General features: G+C 43.5%; 1 protein-coding gene across 9 annotated transcripts in view; it reads left to right on the forward strand.

The window, feature by feature from the left end:
* Positions 1-14,399, forward strand: part of CAPRIN1 (cell cycle associated protein 1) — a 545,714-nt gene that overhangs the window by 1,276 nt on the left and 530,039 nt on the right. For 6 of the 9 annotated variants that reach the window (XM_085643526.1, XM_085643522.1, XM_085643525.1 and 3 more), the window contains exon 2: positions 12,682-12,873. In XM_085643526.1, coding sequence (XP_085499652.1) covers positions 12,682-12,873 — 192 coding nt within the window. Of the gene's footprint in view, positions 1-78; positions 176-593; positions 1,373-12,681; positions 12,874-14,399 lie in introns of those variants that run through there. The other 3 variants (XM_085643521.1, XM_085643528.1, XM_085643524.1) reach the window with 3 other exon arrangements.

Raw genomic sequence — 14,399 nt, forward strand, 5'->3', positions numbered from 1 at the left:
ATTTTAATCTCGAAGGCAGAAAGCACATTGTCTCGTTGTCTTAACATTATATGCAGTTTGTCTTCTCGTCTAGTACATGGAACGGCTCCCCTCCCCCCGGGGTTCGCAGTGCACGCTGCCTGTCAACTCTACGCCTGGTATTAGTGTGGGCGTCACACCTCTAATTTGTCAAATGGTGAGCATGCAGTATATACGTTCTGTAGTAATACTATAAAGTAATAAGTTTCCTCCATCGGTACGGGCAAGTTATTAATCCGGATGTCCTCTTCATTTTCCGAAGGCCCGTTTGAGTATGGACCCTATCGTAGTAATCGGAGTTAGGTTAGCGTCAGCTTTTCTGATTTTAGCACAGTGTTATTTTAGAGAGGCACTTGGCTCGCATGCTTCAGGCCACATATGATGTGAAAACTTTGAAACGTCTGTTCACTACACTGGATGCAAAAGCAAGAGATCCTAGTTCACCAATCCACTTTTGGCAGCCTAGTCTAGAAATTCAGTTTTATTTCCAATTTAGTGGCGAACTGAAAGTGAAACTTGTTTTTTGTCTGACTGCTCCCTTCCTAGTGCAGCTCTGATGGAAGTGAGTACCAATTGACGAAGACTTTTTTTAAATCCTCTTTAGTTCAACACAGGAAACGCGACCCCCCCCCCACCCAATTTTCTCTTTCAAGCATACTCTGAGTGTTGTTTGACTTGTATTATTGTAATAAAAAAAAAAAAACCCTGACCAAGCATTGCATCTTCCATTCCCAAAACAAGTGCTTTTAAGAATTCCCTTACAGTGGAAGTTAGTAGAAAGTTCTAGTGTTTATGTATACCAAGATGTTTTACTGGTCTGAGTCGATATAAATCCGCTTTATTAGCACATTCATTATTGTACGGTGGATACTTACTGTAATTTGAGATCTACAGCGTTCCCAGCTGCTCCTTTGTTATGATGTTTACTAGCGCGTGATAGCGAATGCGCTCAAGCTCTCCTGCGCGAGAGCATCACAGTTCTCCTTCCCTCCCATTGGTTGCCACAACATTCCACATGCCCTGGTGTTCTCTGTCCCCAACTGTCAACGATCTTTAGCTGACGAAAAGACTTTCTTCCCGCACCTGTGTGGGGCTGTTTTGAATAAAGCTTCTACTTACGAAACGTTTCAGCTTCGTTCCTACAAGTGGCGACGAGCGAACTCGCTCACAACGAACAGCCCCGCCGCGGATGCTTCGGTGTATTCTGATTTCACCGCATTGAATTTCAAGAATCTACCCTACTGGATCCAGCTTCAACAGTATCCTGACCTGCTTTCATCACGGATGACTCACCGGTTGTATCCTCCTGCCAGAGGTGCCTCAGCCTGTTCCGTGGTTTTTCTGCTGGCTCAAGGTAGGTAGGAGCTGTCCTTTCTCTCACCCCGCGCCTCGAACTAATCCGCCCCTTCAGATTGACGCTGCGTGCCCCGCCTTCTACATGACAGCTTTTCAGCGTGAACTGCCTTGTTAACCCTCATCTCCGGGCGCAGCTGTTCCGTCCTGTTAGGGAGCCTTCGCATGCCTCTACGCTTGCCTCCTGCGTCATTTGAAGGTAGCGTCAGGCACCATTTTAAGCGAACTGCTTTGAGTCTCATGTGTTTGATTTCCATCCCGGCACATTTACGGTGATGTGCACACCATTTCAACGTACATAAACTAACTTTTGCACAGTTTCAGTGGCAACTTTCAATATGTGCAGCATAATTAGAAGTGATACGCCAACATTACAATAACTTTAAAGCACTTCTGCAGTCATTTATTTGTTACCTGTCACGCCTTCAGGTCGTAATTAAATTCTTCTGTGACACGCGCACAAAGGATCTTATCTTCAATATTTGCGTGTGTAATTCTTATGTCCATCAGTGTACATCATGTGTGCGTTAAGTTCCTTGAACCTAGCTCAACCTCAAGCCTTTCTTCCCCTCAAAGGGGCACCGTGTATGTCGTGGAAAGAATGGAAAGAGGATTTTTGTAATTACATAGAGACGGTGGAGGATGAGGATTTCACTTCTGCGAAGGAAAAAAAAAAAGTACTTTTGTATTGTTTGGGTCCTGGTGGCATAAAAACTTACAATGGCATGGAGAAAAAAGTTAGAGAAGGGGATGATGTTTTCCAGCAAGCGTTAGATGATTTAGATGCTCATTTTTCCCCTATAGTGTGTCGCTGTGGACTGTTATAAATTCTCAAGAAGGAAACCAGGAAAAGATGAGAGCATTGATGAATATGTCTCGGCTTTGAACAACCTAGCCTTAACATGCAGATTTGGTCAACTACAAGAAGAGTTTATACGTGATCAAATAGTTATGCACGCTAGCAACCCAAACATTCAAGACAAACTTTGGGTAAATGGTGAATCTCCTCTGAAGGAAGTAGTCGCTTTAGTTAAGAAAGCAGAGCTTACAGGTCGATGTGCCAAAGCAGTCCTGGACGAACATAGTAAAAGCAATCAAATCTTCCAATGCTGGCAAAGTAAAATCTAAAGGGTTTACTCGTGATCTTCGCAAGAAAAGTGACCATCACATACATATATCCAAGGATGAGAAGTTGCACACGGAACGCAAGTGTTATCGCTGTGGGTCTCCTTCCCACTTGGCAGACTTCATTAAATGTCCGGCTAGACATCAAAAGTGCACGTCCTGTGGGTTAACAGGTCATCGCGAAGGCATGCAATAAAAGGTCGTCTAGACTCAGCAAACCTGTGAAACACATACAAGAGGAGAACGACTCAAAGTCAGAGAATTCTGATTATTCTGATTCTGATGACATCAGTTATGTATTTTCCATAGAGTACGACACACTTGAACTTACTCCCTCCAAGAGGAGAAAACCCATGTGTGAAATAAAATTGGGTGGTGTATCGATGAATATAATGGCTGATTCCGGATCCCCTTTCACAATTATTAATGACAACGTTTGGAAACGATAGTTTATAGACAGAATTGGAACTACTCTTGAAAAATCTAATGTTGTTGCCAGGAGTTATGCAGGTGACAACATAGAGTTCTTAGGGACCCGTGAACTTGAGTTTGAATTCAAGGACAGGAAAGCACTCTGCAAACTCTTTGTTGCCAAAAGAGGACCTTCGGTTTTGGGATGGAGCGATCAAGCTGACCTTGGCATCATCCTCAACCCCAATAGTGCTGACCCTTTTTTGTCCGTTGATGAGTTGTACAAACAGTGTGCACAATGACTTTCCTAAACAGTTTTCAACACAAAATTGAACTAAAAGACTCGGCAGTCCCATGCATGCACAAAGTAAGACATCTTCCTGTTTCTGTCAGAGGCGACGTCCAACGGGAATTGAACAGATAGGTCCATGATGGTATAATTGAAAGAGTGGAATCTGCTGAGTGGGTTTCTCCCTTGGTTGTCGTTAAACGCCCCAATGGGAAACTCAGACTTTGCCTAGACCTCAATAAGAACATTATAGTTGACCAATACCCCTTGCCTCGCATCTGTGAAATGTTCAATGCCACCAATGATATGGTTGTGTTCTCTATCATAGATTTAAAATCTGCGTATCACCAGATACCCCTACATGTGGATAGCAAGAATTACACCACATTTATTACACCTTTTGGATGCTACCGCTTCACCAGGGTACCGTTTGGTTTGGATTCGGCTGCAGCGCTTTTCCAAAGGATGACTTCTATCTTTGAGGGCGTTGACGGTGTGAGGTTTTTCCAAGACGATATCTTGGTCATGGGTAGCACCCAATCGGAACATGATTCTCGCCGCATGGGCTAACAGTTGAGTTAGACAAATTTAAACTATCCCAAAACAAAGTGACATACTTAGGCCACACGATTAGCCAAGAAGGTATTAAACCCAAACAAGGCCTAGTGGATGCCATCCTCAATGCTCCCTTTCCTTCTAGCAAGGAAGATGTGAGAGCCTTCCTTGGCTTAACTGAGTATTACTCCAGATTCATTAGGAATTTTTCAGAAAAGACGTACAATCTAAGACAACTACTTAAAAATAGAACCAAATTTGAGTGGTCCCCAGATTGCCTGAGCACCTTTGACGCCATCAAGAAAAAGAAATCAGTAATGCACCGTTTCTCAAAGGTTTTGACTCGAAGGGCAAATTTTTTTTGACTGACGCAAGCAACAAAGGACGGGGCGCCGTACTTGCGCAGAAGGACAATGAGCACAATGAATGGGTTGTAGCCTTTGCATCCAGATCGCTCACCCCTGCTGAAGAAAAGTATTCCGTGATTGAACGCGAGATGCTGGCCTGTACCTGGGCGTTCAATTACTTAAGAGCCTACGTGTGGGGATATAACGTACACCTTCGCACGGATCACAAACCATTAATCAAGATTCTGTCTGCTTCTGGTTTGCAAAACGCTTCCCCACGATTAAGTAAAATGTCGATCAAGTTATTGGATTACAACTACTCAGCAGAATACTGGCCTGGTGTTAAGAACAAAGTAGCTGATTTCTTAAGCAGGCTGCCTCTACCACACACTGAAAGTCAAGACGACCACGTTGAGGCTGAAAAAGTTGCACTACTATTCAACTCTGACTGTGAAGGAATATCGGCGGAGGAGTGGGAACGACATATGGCTAGGGATTCAACACTTCAGAACATTTGCAAGTATGTCAACTCCTCTTGGCCTGAGAAACGTCACGTCAATGAGAATGCCAAAGCGTTTTGGGAAATAAAAGATGAACTGAGCTTGGAGAATGGTGTGCTGTACAGAATGGGGAAAGCCATTGCCCCCATCACTCTGAGGATCATAATTCTCAATTTGTGTCACATAGGTCACCTGGGCATCTCAAAAACTAAGCAAAGAGTCTGAACCAACTATTGGTGGCCTGGCATTGACAAACAGACTGAGGTCTTGATAAGAAACTGTGTATAATGCGGTGATTCAGACAAGACCCTCAAGACGTCCAGGGTTCCCCTCTTTCCCATCACACCCCCCGCGATGGCATGGGAAAGAATAGGATTAGACCTTGCCGGACCCATTGAAGGATATGATGGTGAAACCAAGTACTTGCTGGTGGCCATGGACCATTTCTCAAAGTGGCCCGATATAGAAATTGTCTCCGGCGTTGACAGCTCTACAGTCATTTTCTTTCTGGACCAGCTGTTCGTGAGCGAAGGTTTACCCAAATGTGTGCTCACCGATAATGGTCCCCAATTCACCTCCGTAGCGTTGAAATCCTTTCTTGAAAGGAACTGCATCACCCACCACACCACCTCACTCTACCATCCGGAGGGCAATGGTCTCATCGAACGTTTCAATCGTGTCTTGGAAGGACACATACAATTATCGAGGAATGCCAACCTCAATTGGGAAGAAGAAGAAATATTCAAACTTATTTGGGCCTTCAGGTTTTCCCCATGTGCCAGTACCGGTGCAGCACCTTTTTGTCCTCATGAGAAGCAGACAACCCTTAAGCAAAGACTTGGGTTGGATGCCAGCTTCAAAACAATTGGAATGGTCACCAGAAACTATAAGAAAAAACATTGTCAAGGCTCAAAGGTGTTATAAAGATTGGTATGACTCAAAACATGGAGTGAAGGAACACTCATTTAAAATTGGTGATCTTGTGAAAGTTCACCTTGAAAGGAAAGTCAGGAAGGGAGAAAGCCGATTCACCGCCCCCCTTTGAATCTGCAAACTTTACAACAATGCTGCAAGACTCAATGATGGCAAAGTCTGGCATATGAATAGGTTAGCCAGATGTCATCATGAAGCCAAACAAACAAATCGATTTCATAGTGATAGAATAAGCAAAGACTTGTGGGTTGATTATGGTGAAGCCACGAAAGACCATCTACCTATGTCAAGTAACGGGTTGGCACAAGATCACACATCGGGCACTCCTCTGATTGTCACACGTCGGACCAGTTTGTGGATGTGAGTCCTCGCACACCGATGCTCAATCGGAGTTGCGGAGGCGATTCACATTCTGACTCTGAAGTTACATCTGACGGTCAGTGCCACAGTGGAAGGGTTGGTAGAACTCGTAATGATAACCACTCAGACACAGAATGTGTATGTGACCCTCATAGAGCTAAGGGCAGGTTTGGCAGAACTATCAACACACCAAAACGTTGTCATGATTTTGTTTGTGATTAACATTGTACAGTTATACTCTATATTGCGTAGGACTTGTAATGTCGTTTAAGCATTCAAGAGAGGAAGATGTGTTATGATGTTTACTAGCGCGTGATAGCGAATGCGCTCAAGCTCTCCTGCGTCATTTGAAGGTAGCGTCAGGCACCATTTCCTCCATCCTTCAGTTGAAGGGCTATTGTAACAGTAGAATATTCAGTTTACTTTGTCGTTGTAAGGTCTTAAGCGGAATCGACCATACTAGAGTAGTCTCGTGCAGCGCTTACTGTACTTTACCGGAAGCCTTCTGTAGCGAATGCCGATTAGGATATCTGGTGTGCGTAACTTCAGAAGGGCTAAATGATGGCTGGAAATCATTTGATCGCATGGAGACGACGCAGTGCACACAAAAGTGGGAGTAGTATATAATTTGTCGCCTCTACGCTTTGGCGTCCTATCTAATTTACCACCTACGATTGAGCTTACCTGCTTATCTTTGACAAGGAAAGGTTTATTAAGAAGGTGGCCGTACATTGCTTCATTTGTATTTTTTCAGCATCTGAGTTTTGCCAAAGGTGTCTTTCAAATTCAGTTTTCTTTCTATGCACAGGTGGTGTGACTTCGGCTATCGACTGTAGTCTGTGTATTTGATCTCTAGGTAGTGCATTAATTCGATTGTCTTTCAGAGTTCTAGTTCCATTAAGGCACGGGCTAGACAGTGAATATAGTACGACTGAATAGTGGCCCAGTGTAGTTGGACAGTGATTCCAGAGTGTTTTTTTTTTTTTTTTTTTTTTTTGGGCGAAAGTGGTATGACCTGCATCTTGTCTTTAGAAGTCTTCCAGGCTTTTCTATTTGTATTACTATATATTTGTGTATGTAAGTTGAGGTGGGTGGGGTATAAATCTATCTCCTTTTTATGTTTACACTTGTGTAGTTGAATGTAAAAGTCCTTCTTGGAGATTTATTTTTTTCATACAGTAGGATAGACAGTGTTTGGTTTTTTATTTTATGTATGAGACCTTCTTGAGTTTGTCCTCCATGTTTTTGATGTATTTTTTCACCTTCAGTTGTTAAATCATTGTGGTGTTTGGGTCATTGCGTTTTTAATTTTCATGGATTTGTTACACACAGGTAATCTGTTGGAGGCCTTCCTACTTAATTTTTTGTGGAAACAATGTTAAATGAGTGATCTTGTGTGCCTGTAAAATAATAGCCATCCTATATTTTAACTATTGCTGTACCCTAGTCAGTATCACTGAAGGGGTTCTCTTCATTATCTATATGCTTTTTAGTCTGAGCTATCTTGTAACTTTTTTTTTTTTTTATAACCCCAAAGTTGTTTCGTATGCCTAGTTTTATATTCTTTTTGTATCCTCATTAAAAGAAATGCGGAAGCATACCTGCTTTTCAGTTCTTTCACTGTTTTGCTGTTGTGGAATTTGGGAAATAAGGCATGGCTATAAGTATGTCTCTTCTGTTGCTGCTAAGGGTTATATCTTTACATTTCTTGTTTGTTACAGAAGGATGAACTGGATTGTCTGAATTTAATAGAAACATTTCTACAGACTTGTCAGTTAATCCTGACATGTTAGAATACATTTTATATCTGATTTCATGATTTGTCTGCTTCCTTCCTAGTTATTGAAGGGCTTTTATTTACTTTGTGAGATCAAAAAGGACTAGCCTATTTGTGAATTTACATAGACTCAAGACTGTAAGGCAGGGTACAAACCATTTTGTTTGTTCATGAAGCCCTCACCCACCACCCTAGTTGGTGGCATGCTTCATCATCGGCTTCTTGAACAAACAAAATGGTTTGTACCCTGCCTTACAGTCTTGAGTCTATGTAAATTCACAAATGGGCTAGTCCTTTTTGACCTCACATATAAACCCCGGGGATACAGACTAGCTACCTAGTTCTCTCTCCTTTGATAGTGATACTTTTATTTACTTTGGCATCATCTGACGAAGGACTTTTTGCACCGTGTTAGTCGTTCTCAGCCAATGTTATTGATTTTATATAGTAAGTGAAGAGATTTGTTGTGTATAGTCAAAAAAAAATTTCTTGATGTTTTTTTCATATTTGCGAGTGTAGGAAGATTACTTTGATTCTGATGGATACTACTAACCAGAGATTACTCATCTTTAAAATATGCGCCGCACGAGGTGTACATTTGGTGTTTGGGGCAATACTCCAAGTCATGCATTTAGTGCACCTGACAGTGATCCAGGACCGTGAAGTTTAATGTTGCTGAACACAGAAAGAAGTCGCACACATTGCGCAAGCCCTGCTATCAGACCAACTCGAGGGTGTGGGCCCACTCCAGCGGCTATTCTTGTGAGGAGTGGTTGATGTGGCCTATTAGTCTAAGGGGAAACCTAAGGCGAAGCGGGGTTTTCCCTATCCTGCCAGTCTCTACCTAAAGAGGTCGCAAGGGCTTCGTGGTGCCTCTTAGTCTCTCTACTGGACCCAAATTGAGGAGCTGGTTCTTCTGTTGGTCCCAATGCCTTAGGCCATTGTCACCGCCACAGCAGGACGAGACATTTTTTGGAGGCCATGCTACACACATTTGGCACTTCTCTAGCTCCATGTGGTACTCAAGGATTCACAGGGGCCGCCAATCCAGTTCACCAATCCCATCCTCGGTGTAGACTGAGCCCCTGGAACCAGTCTCCGACCTGACTCTGGTACAGACTCTCACTCTGGCTCCAAAACCTGTACTGGAACCTTCTCTGCATCAACACCACAGGTGCAGAGGGTGGTTCCCGTGGCGACTCTGCTGTTTGACCCCGAGCTAGCTTTCTCAACCCTGACAAAGGTCGTGCTCTTAACCAGCTGCGGCACACCCGCTCTTCTACCACCTGGTTGTGATCCTTTGCCTCCTCCCCAAGGAGGCGTACTCGGAGGCTCTATTGTCTGGCTCAGATTCGGAGCACAGCTTGCCACCATGGATAAACTGAGTTGGATGATTTACTTCCTCACTACTTTCCAGAGATGCTTTTTGAGGGAATCAGACTCTGAATGGGGGTTGGGTTGGTATTCTTGCTATTTCTTTGTGCTAAAGAAGAATGAAGGGGTTTGGGCTGTCTTAAATCTTTGTGCTCTGAATGCCTTCCTGTGGAAGGACACATTCAAAATGCTAACTCTGACCCTGATTCTATCTGTCCTGTATCAGAGTGACTGGATGGTGGCTTTCCACCTGCAGGACAAGTATTTTCATATACCCACCATGCAGCCTCCTGGACATTACCTGAGGCTCAAAATTGGCCACCAGCATTTTCAGTTTGCTGTGCCCCCCTTCGGCCTCACTAGTGCCCCTCTGGCAGTAACAAAAGTGATGACAGCCCTCCTCTTTGGAGGTTGGCGATACTAGTTTTCCCTCTCCCTGATGACTGGCTGTCAAAGGCATACTCGCCAGAGTCCGTTGAGGGCCACTTATATCCAATGATGAACCTCCTCACATTGTTGGGGGGTTCTCGATCAGTGAGCCAAAGTTATACCTGACTATTTTTATTTTTTTATTTTTATTTTTTTTTGGAGACTTTTTTATAGTTGCTGTCTTGGACATGTTGGCAGAGGTTTTTTTTTCTCACCAGTACAACAAGTTTAATACATTTTGGCCAAGATCTGATGTTAGTCTTATTCCTAGATCTTAAAGAGAGTAGCTTTGATGCTTTTTGGCCTCTTCGCCTCCTGCTTGTCAGTTACACAAGGGGACATATGTGGGAGTCTGAAGTCTCAGTCGACCTAGGACCATGAGTTTATTTTTTTGGGGATGCCATCCAGATTTCAGAGGAATTGTAATTGAATTATGGAGTGGTGTTTGCTCAACTACAGTTGGACTAGTGGAAGCTCGCTCTCCCTTCTCCACGCAGAGCTGATAGTAATGACTGTGTTATTGCTGGATTGGAATAGTGATCTGGCAGATGTGGGTATCATAGGTAGAGACACAGCTTTATATCAGTCTTTTGCAGGCCTTTAACCTGGCACTGAATGTCTTCCTATAGTCCACCCAGGTATGCTGGTGCAAGTTCTCATACTATTGCCATGTGGTACTGCAACAAGCGGGGCGAACTAAGGTCCTAGGCCCCGTCACTCTAGGCTCTATGCGACGTGAGGCAGGAATGTCCATTCATGTCTTTGATGCTTACCGCCTGGTGGTATCTTTGAACGCTAGGGTGGAAGAGCCCAGCAGGCAATGACTTGCAGATCATAAATGTCATCTGCATCCTGAAGTGGCAGAGGGCATTTTGTAGCCTTGGGTGTGGGGGTGGGGGGGGGTCGGTTTGATCTTTATGCTGAAGTCACACACACAGTTTCAAAGTTTTGAGTTGCTACAAAAATTGTCACTGGGAGATGTACTATGGCTGAAGTTAAACACTGGTCTTTGGTATGCTTTTCAGACTCAGGTTCACTTGTTGATCTTAAGAACTCAGTCATCTTAGTGGGTCAGGATTGGGCCAGGATAATGTCGTTCCTTGAACTTCTGAGTATTAGCATCTGTCTTCTGATCAGGCTTCGACTTCAAAAGGATCTTCTGTCACAGCACCAGCACAGGGTTCTGCACTGGATAATACGCAACGTGCACCTTCATGTGCAGATATTGAGCGCAGACAGTTAGTTGACTGCCTTTGATCTACCTAAAGTTGAGTATGTCATCCTTGCTGACAGCTGTCCATCTATAGTGTCATCTATGCTGGATCTGGGGCGCAGCCCGTGATCAAACCAAACAGATTGTGTGGTCTTTGGCCCAGCAAGGCCTAGCTTTGGTAATTATTAAAAGTAAATTTGCTGGACCAACTGCCCTTGTTTTAATGGTGATACGGTTTATTAAATACCACGCAGATTGGTACTGGGCACTCAGACGGCCTTCTTGCCAAAAGTGGTAACTTCTTTCCGTGTTGGACAGTCTGACTCTCCTGGCATTGTCTGCTCCTCCTCATGCCTCTAACTGAGAAGAAGCTTCCATCTGTTGGATCTCCAAGAGAGCTTTAAACTTTTACATCAATTGCACCAAGTACAGTTGAGTGAGGATATCTGCTTTTTGTGCGGTTCTCTGGGGTGAATGGGAAGGCTATGTACAAAAGGACTATATTGAGGCGGACAGACCTATGCATTCTCAAAAAAGCAGCCCCTGGAGGTCTAAGACCCCATTCCACCAAAGCTATGGCTGCCACCACTGCATTGGATTTTGGAGTGTCTATCCATGACGCATGCCAGGCTGCGACATGGGTGTCTGTGCACACACGTTTAGGAAGTGCTACTCCCTTGACAGCCAGGTCCGATGGGAAGGGTGTTTTCTGTTTGGTCCTGCTAGATATAATGGTCTGAGCCAACTCTACAGACCCTACACCTTCAGTAGGTACTGCTTTGGTATCTATCCTAAAAGTAGGTCAACTGTAGTTGGAAGTATCCATCAGAGGAGCAAGCTACCTTTTGATAATGCTCTTTCTGTGGATGCTCATTAGATTCTTTACTACCCTCCTACCTACCTGTTCTGTGGAATGGTCTCTTAACTATCGGAAGAGATCCCAAATTCAAGATCTGTAGACTGGTACAGACAATTGCCTTGTACTCCTTGTCTGTGGTGGACAGATTTGAGCACTAAAGTCTATGTGCAGGTGTGGTGCTTATGTGGCTCTGTTCTCACTTCAATGGCTAAATGAAGCCAAAGCAACGAGAGCTGCACAGCTCAATCTAATGTTGTGCAGGAGCACTGCAACAAAGTTTCTGAATTCAGTCTGGTGCTTGGGAAATAGTTTGAAGGGAAGGAATCTGCAGTTAGATGGAGTATCCCCCAGAAAATTACCGAATGTAGGTAGCTTGCTGTTTTTGGCTTCCTTTGAGTGGTGTTAGGCACAGGTTATGCTTGATGTTTATTGAAGCTTATGAATATTCCTAATGCTGTTTTCTATCTTAGGTTGCAGGTAGTGCTCACTTATTTTTGTTCACTCTACCGGTTTCTTAAAAGTGGTCCTTGAGACTTTTGTACTTTTTTATTTTTAAGGTTGATTCAATTTTCCCATCTTCTGTTAATATTTTGAGATGCGTTCATAGTTGGAGTAGTTGAGGCATGTGACCTACCAACTGACTTGTAGTGTTAAGCTAATTTTGGGAAAAGTGTGTGTGTGACATGAAGGCCTCTTCAAATGTCATATCTCATACAAGTTTGACAAAGCAAAGCTTGATGTTGGTGATATTTGTACTGCACATTGATTCACTATATGTATTTGAAGTGCAATATGCTTGGAGATACATGGATCTAGTTTTGTATATTTATCTGCCTTGTGTATTTGTGCTGCTGTATCAATATTGTGTTCTTTTTAATTGAATTGGCTCTTTATTGGACCAATTAAATGAAACCAAGGCTTTTATGTAGTCTCACTTTCAAAGAATCTCATAGTAACCTGGTATGCTTAATCTGATATACTGGGAAAAGTGTGTAGTTTGTGTTCTGTTGTATTCCGTTAACCACATTTGGGGGAGGGGGAATGTGGAGAAGTGGCATTTATTTACTTGGGCCTGAAAAGTAATCCTCATGCTGATAGATCTACCTTCGTATAATGTCTTTTTCCCCCCTCTTTTTAGATGCCATCTGTCACAGGCAGCACAAAGGCCGCTGTGCCGGGGTCTGGTGAGGCTGCAGCATGCTGTTCATCTCTGGCTCAGCAGCCTGTGCTGGGGCAGCTGCCCTGTGGCACAGTCGGCGTCCAGACAGAGGCCATGAAGCAGATTCTGGGAGTCATAGACAAGAAGCTACGCAACCTTGAAAAGAAAAAGGTAGTTGTTGTACTTCCTTGCACTTTTTCACTACAGTTTCAGAAATCCAGGGACGGCTTTATTCCATTAAAATAGTTAACAATGGCTGTTTCATGGCAAGTGTTTATTTTGAAATTGCTTACCAAGAGTCTGTAGAACTTGGATCCATAGTCTGTATATCACTAGGAACCAATGTCTTGTAAGAACATTCTCTCCTTTGGAAGCAAAAAAACTTGTATGCTCTGGCTACTTGCATGTTAAGCCGAGGTTACCCTAAAATGCACTCAGTAACTCTTGCATGAGCGCTGAGTGGGCTAGTACCGAGGGGTACGTTTATTAACCTTTACACTGGGATAAATTGAAGCCAAAGAAAGTACACTGACTTGGCTTTAAAAGCTCCTGAAGAATACTCTCCAGAGGCCGTTCTCATCGATACAGCCAAAAGGCTGAACTTGGTTAATCCTTAATATATTATTTTAGGAAACCTAGCCTGTTATGTACGTGAAGCTGAAGATTCCTAATAGCGTTGTGAGCATAAAGCTTATGTTAAGTGCATGTTTATTGTGGTGCCTGGGCGTCTTAGTCAGCCTGACCTATCCTCCTGTGCATTTCTTAAACATTAGTCTGCTGCCTCGAATGGGCCCTTTTCCTCCCCATCTGATGTTGGAGAGATTCTGGGTAGCTGCATCCAGGCTCTGGAATTCTTACTTATTCCATCTCTAGTCATCAACCTCACATTCCTTTTTTTTTTTTTTTAAGGCCTTAAAACATGGCTTTTTACTCTTTAATAAAGTGCTCGGCGCCTGTACCTTTTTTCTGCCTCTGTTTCTACCCAAGACTAACTGGTACCAGTGCCATGACGCCTATGGGCAATTGTTTGCCCGTTACAAGTTCATTTAATTTCATTCTGAGCCCTCCTACTTTTGTATTTTTTTTTTTTTTTTTTTTTTTTGCAGAGTTTTATGTAGCGCGAACTTGACCCGAATCCAATCGGGTATCAGAGCGCTTTACATAGCACCAGTTACGTTACATGAGGACACGCATTCCTTTTTTTTTTTTTTTGTTAAGCACGGGGAGATTAAGTGATTTGCACAGGATGTTCGGCGTCATTCGCGAGACTCGAACCCAGGTCCGAGGTCGAGCGCCCTAGTCGTTAAGCCAACTCGTCTCCCCACTTGTGCGCTCTTAATCACTTCTCATGCTCCCTTCACTCTATATCCCTCGTGCATAGGCAACTTATTAGTCTGCTGCTCTTCATTGCTTCTTTCACTCGTTCTCCTGCATATATCTAGTCTGCATTACTCTGTCCCTCATGCAGCTCTTCCCTTAATCTTCACCCCTCCACTTCCAATTTACCATACCTCCTCACGTCCTGTCTCCAGCTCACTGTCAACCTCCCTCCTGCATGGTCCTCATTCCAACTCTCCCACTTGTAATTTGGCTTTTCTTGTGGTGCGTTTCACAATAAAGCACTGGGCAGTTAGCACTATGTCCTCTTATTTCTCAAACGGCCATCTTGATTGTTATGCGTCTTATTAGTAAATATG

This window comes from Triturus cristatus, chromosome 3_1, assembly GCF_964204655.1.
Source record: "Triturus cristatus chromosome 3_1, aTriCri1.1, whole genome shotgun sequence".
Classification (NCBI taxonomy): domain Eukaryota; kingdom Metazoa; phylum Chordata; class Amphibia; order Caudata; family Salamandridae; genus Triturus; species Triturus cristatus.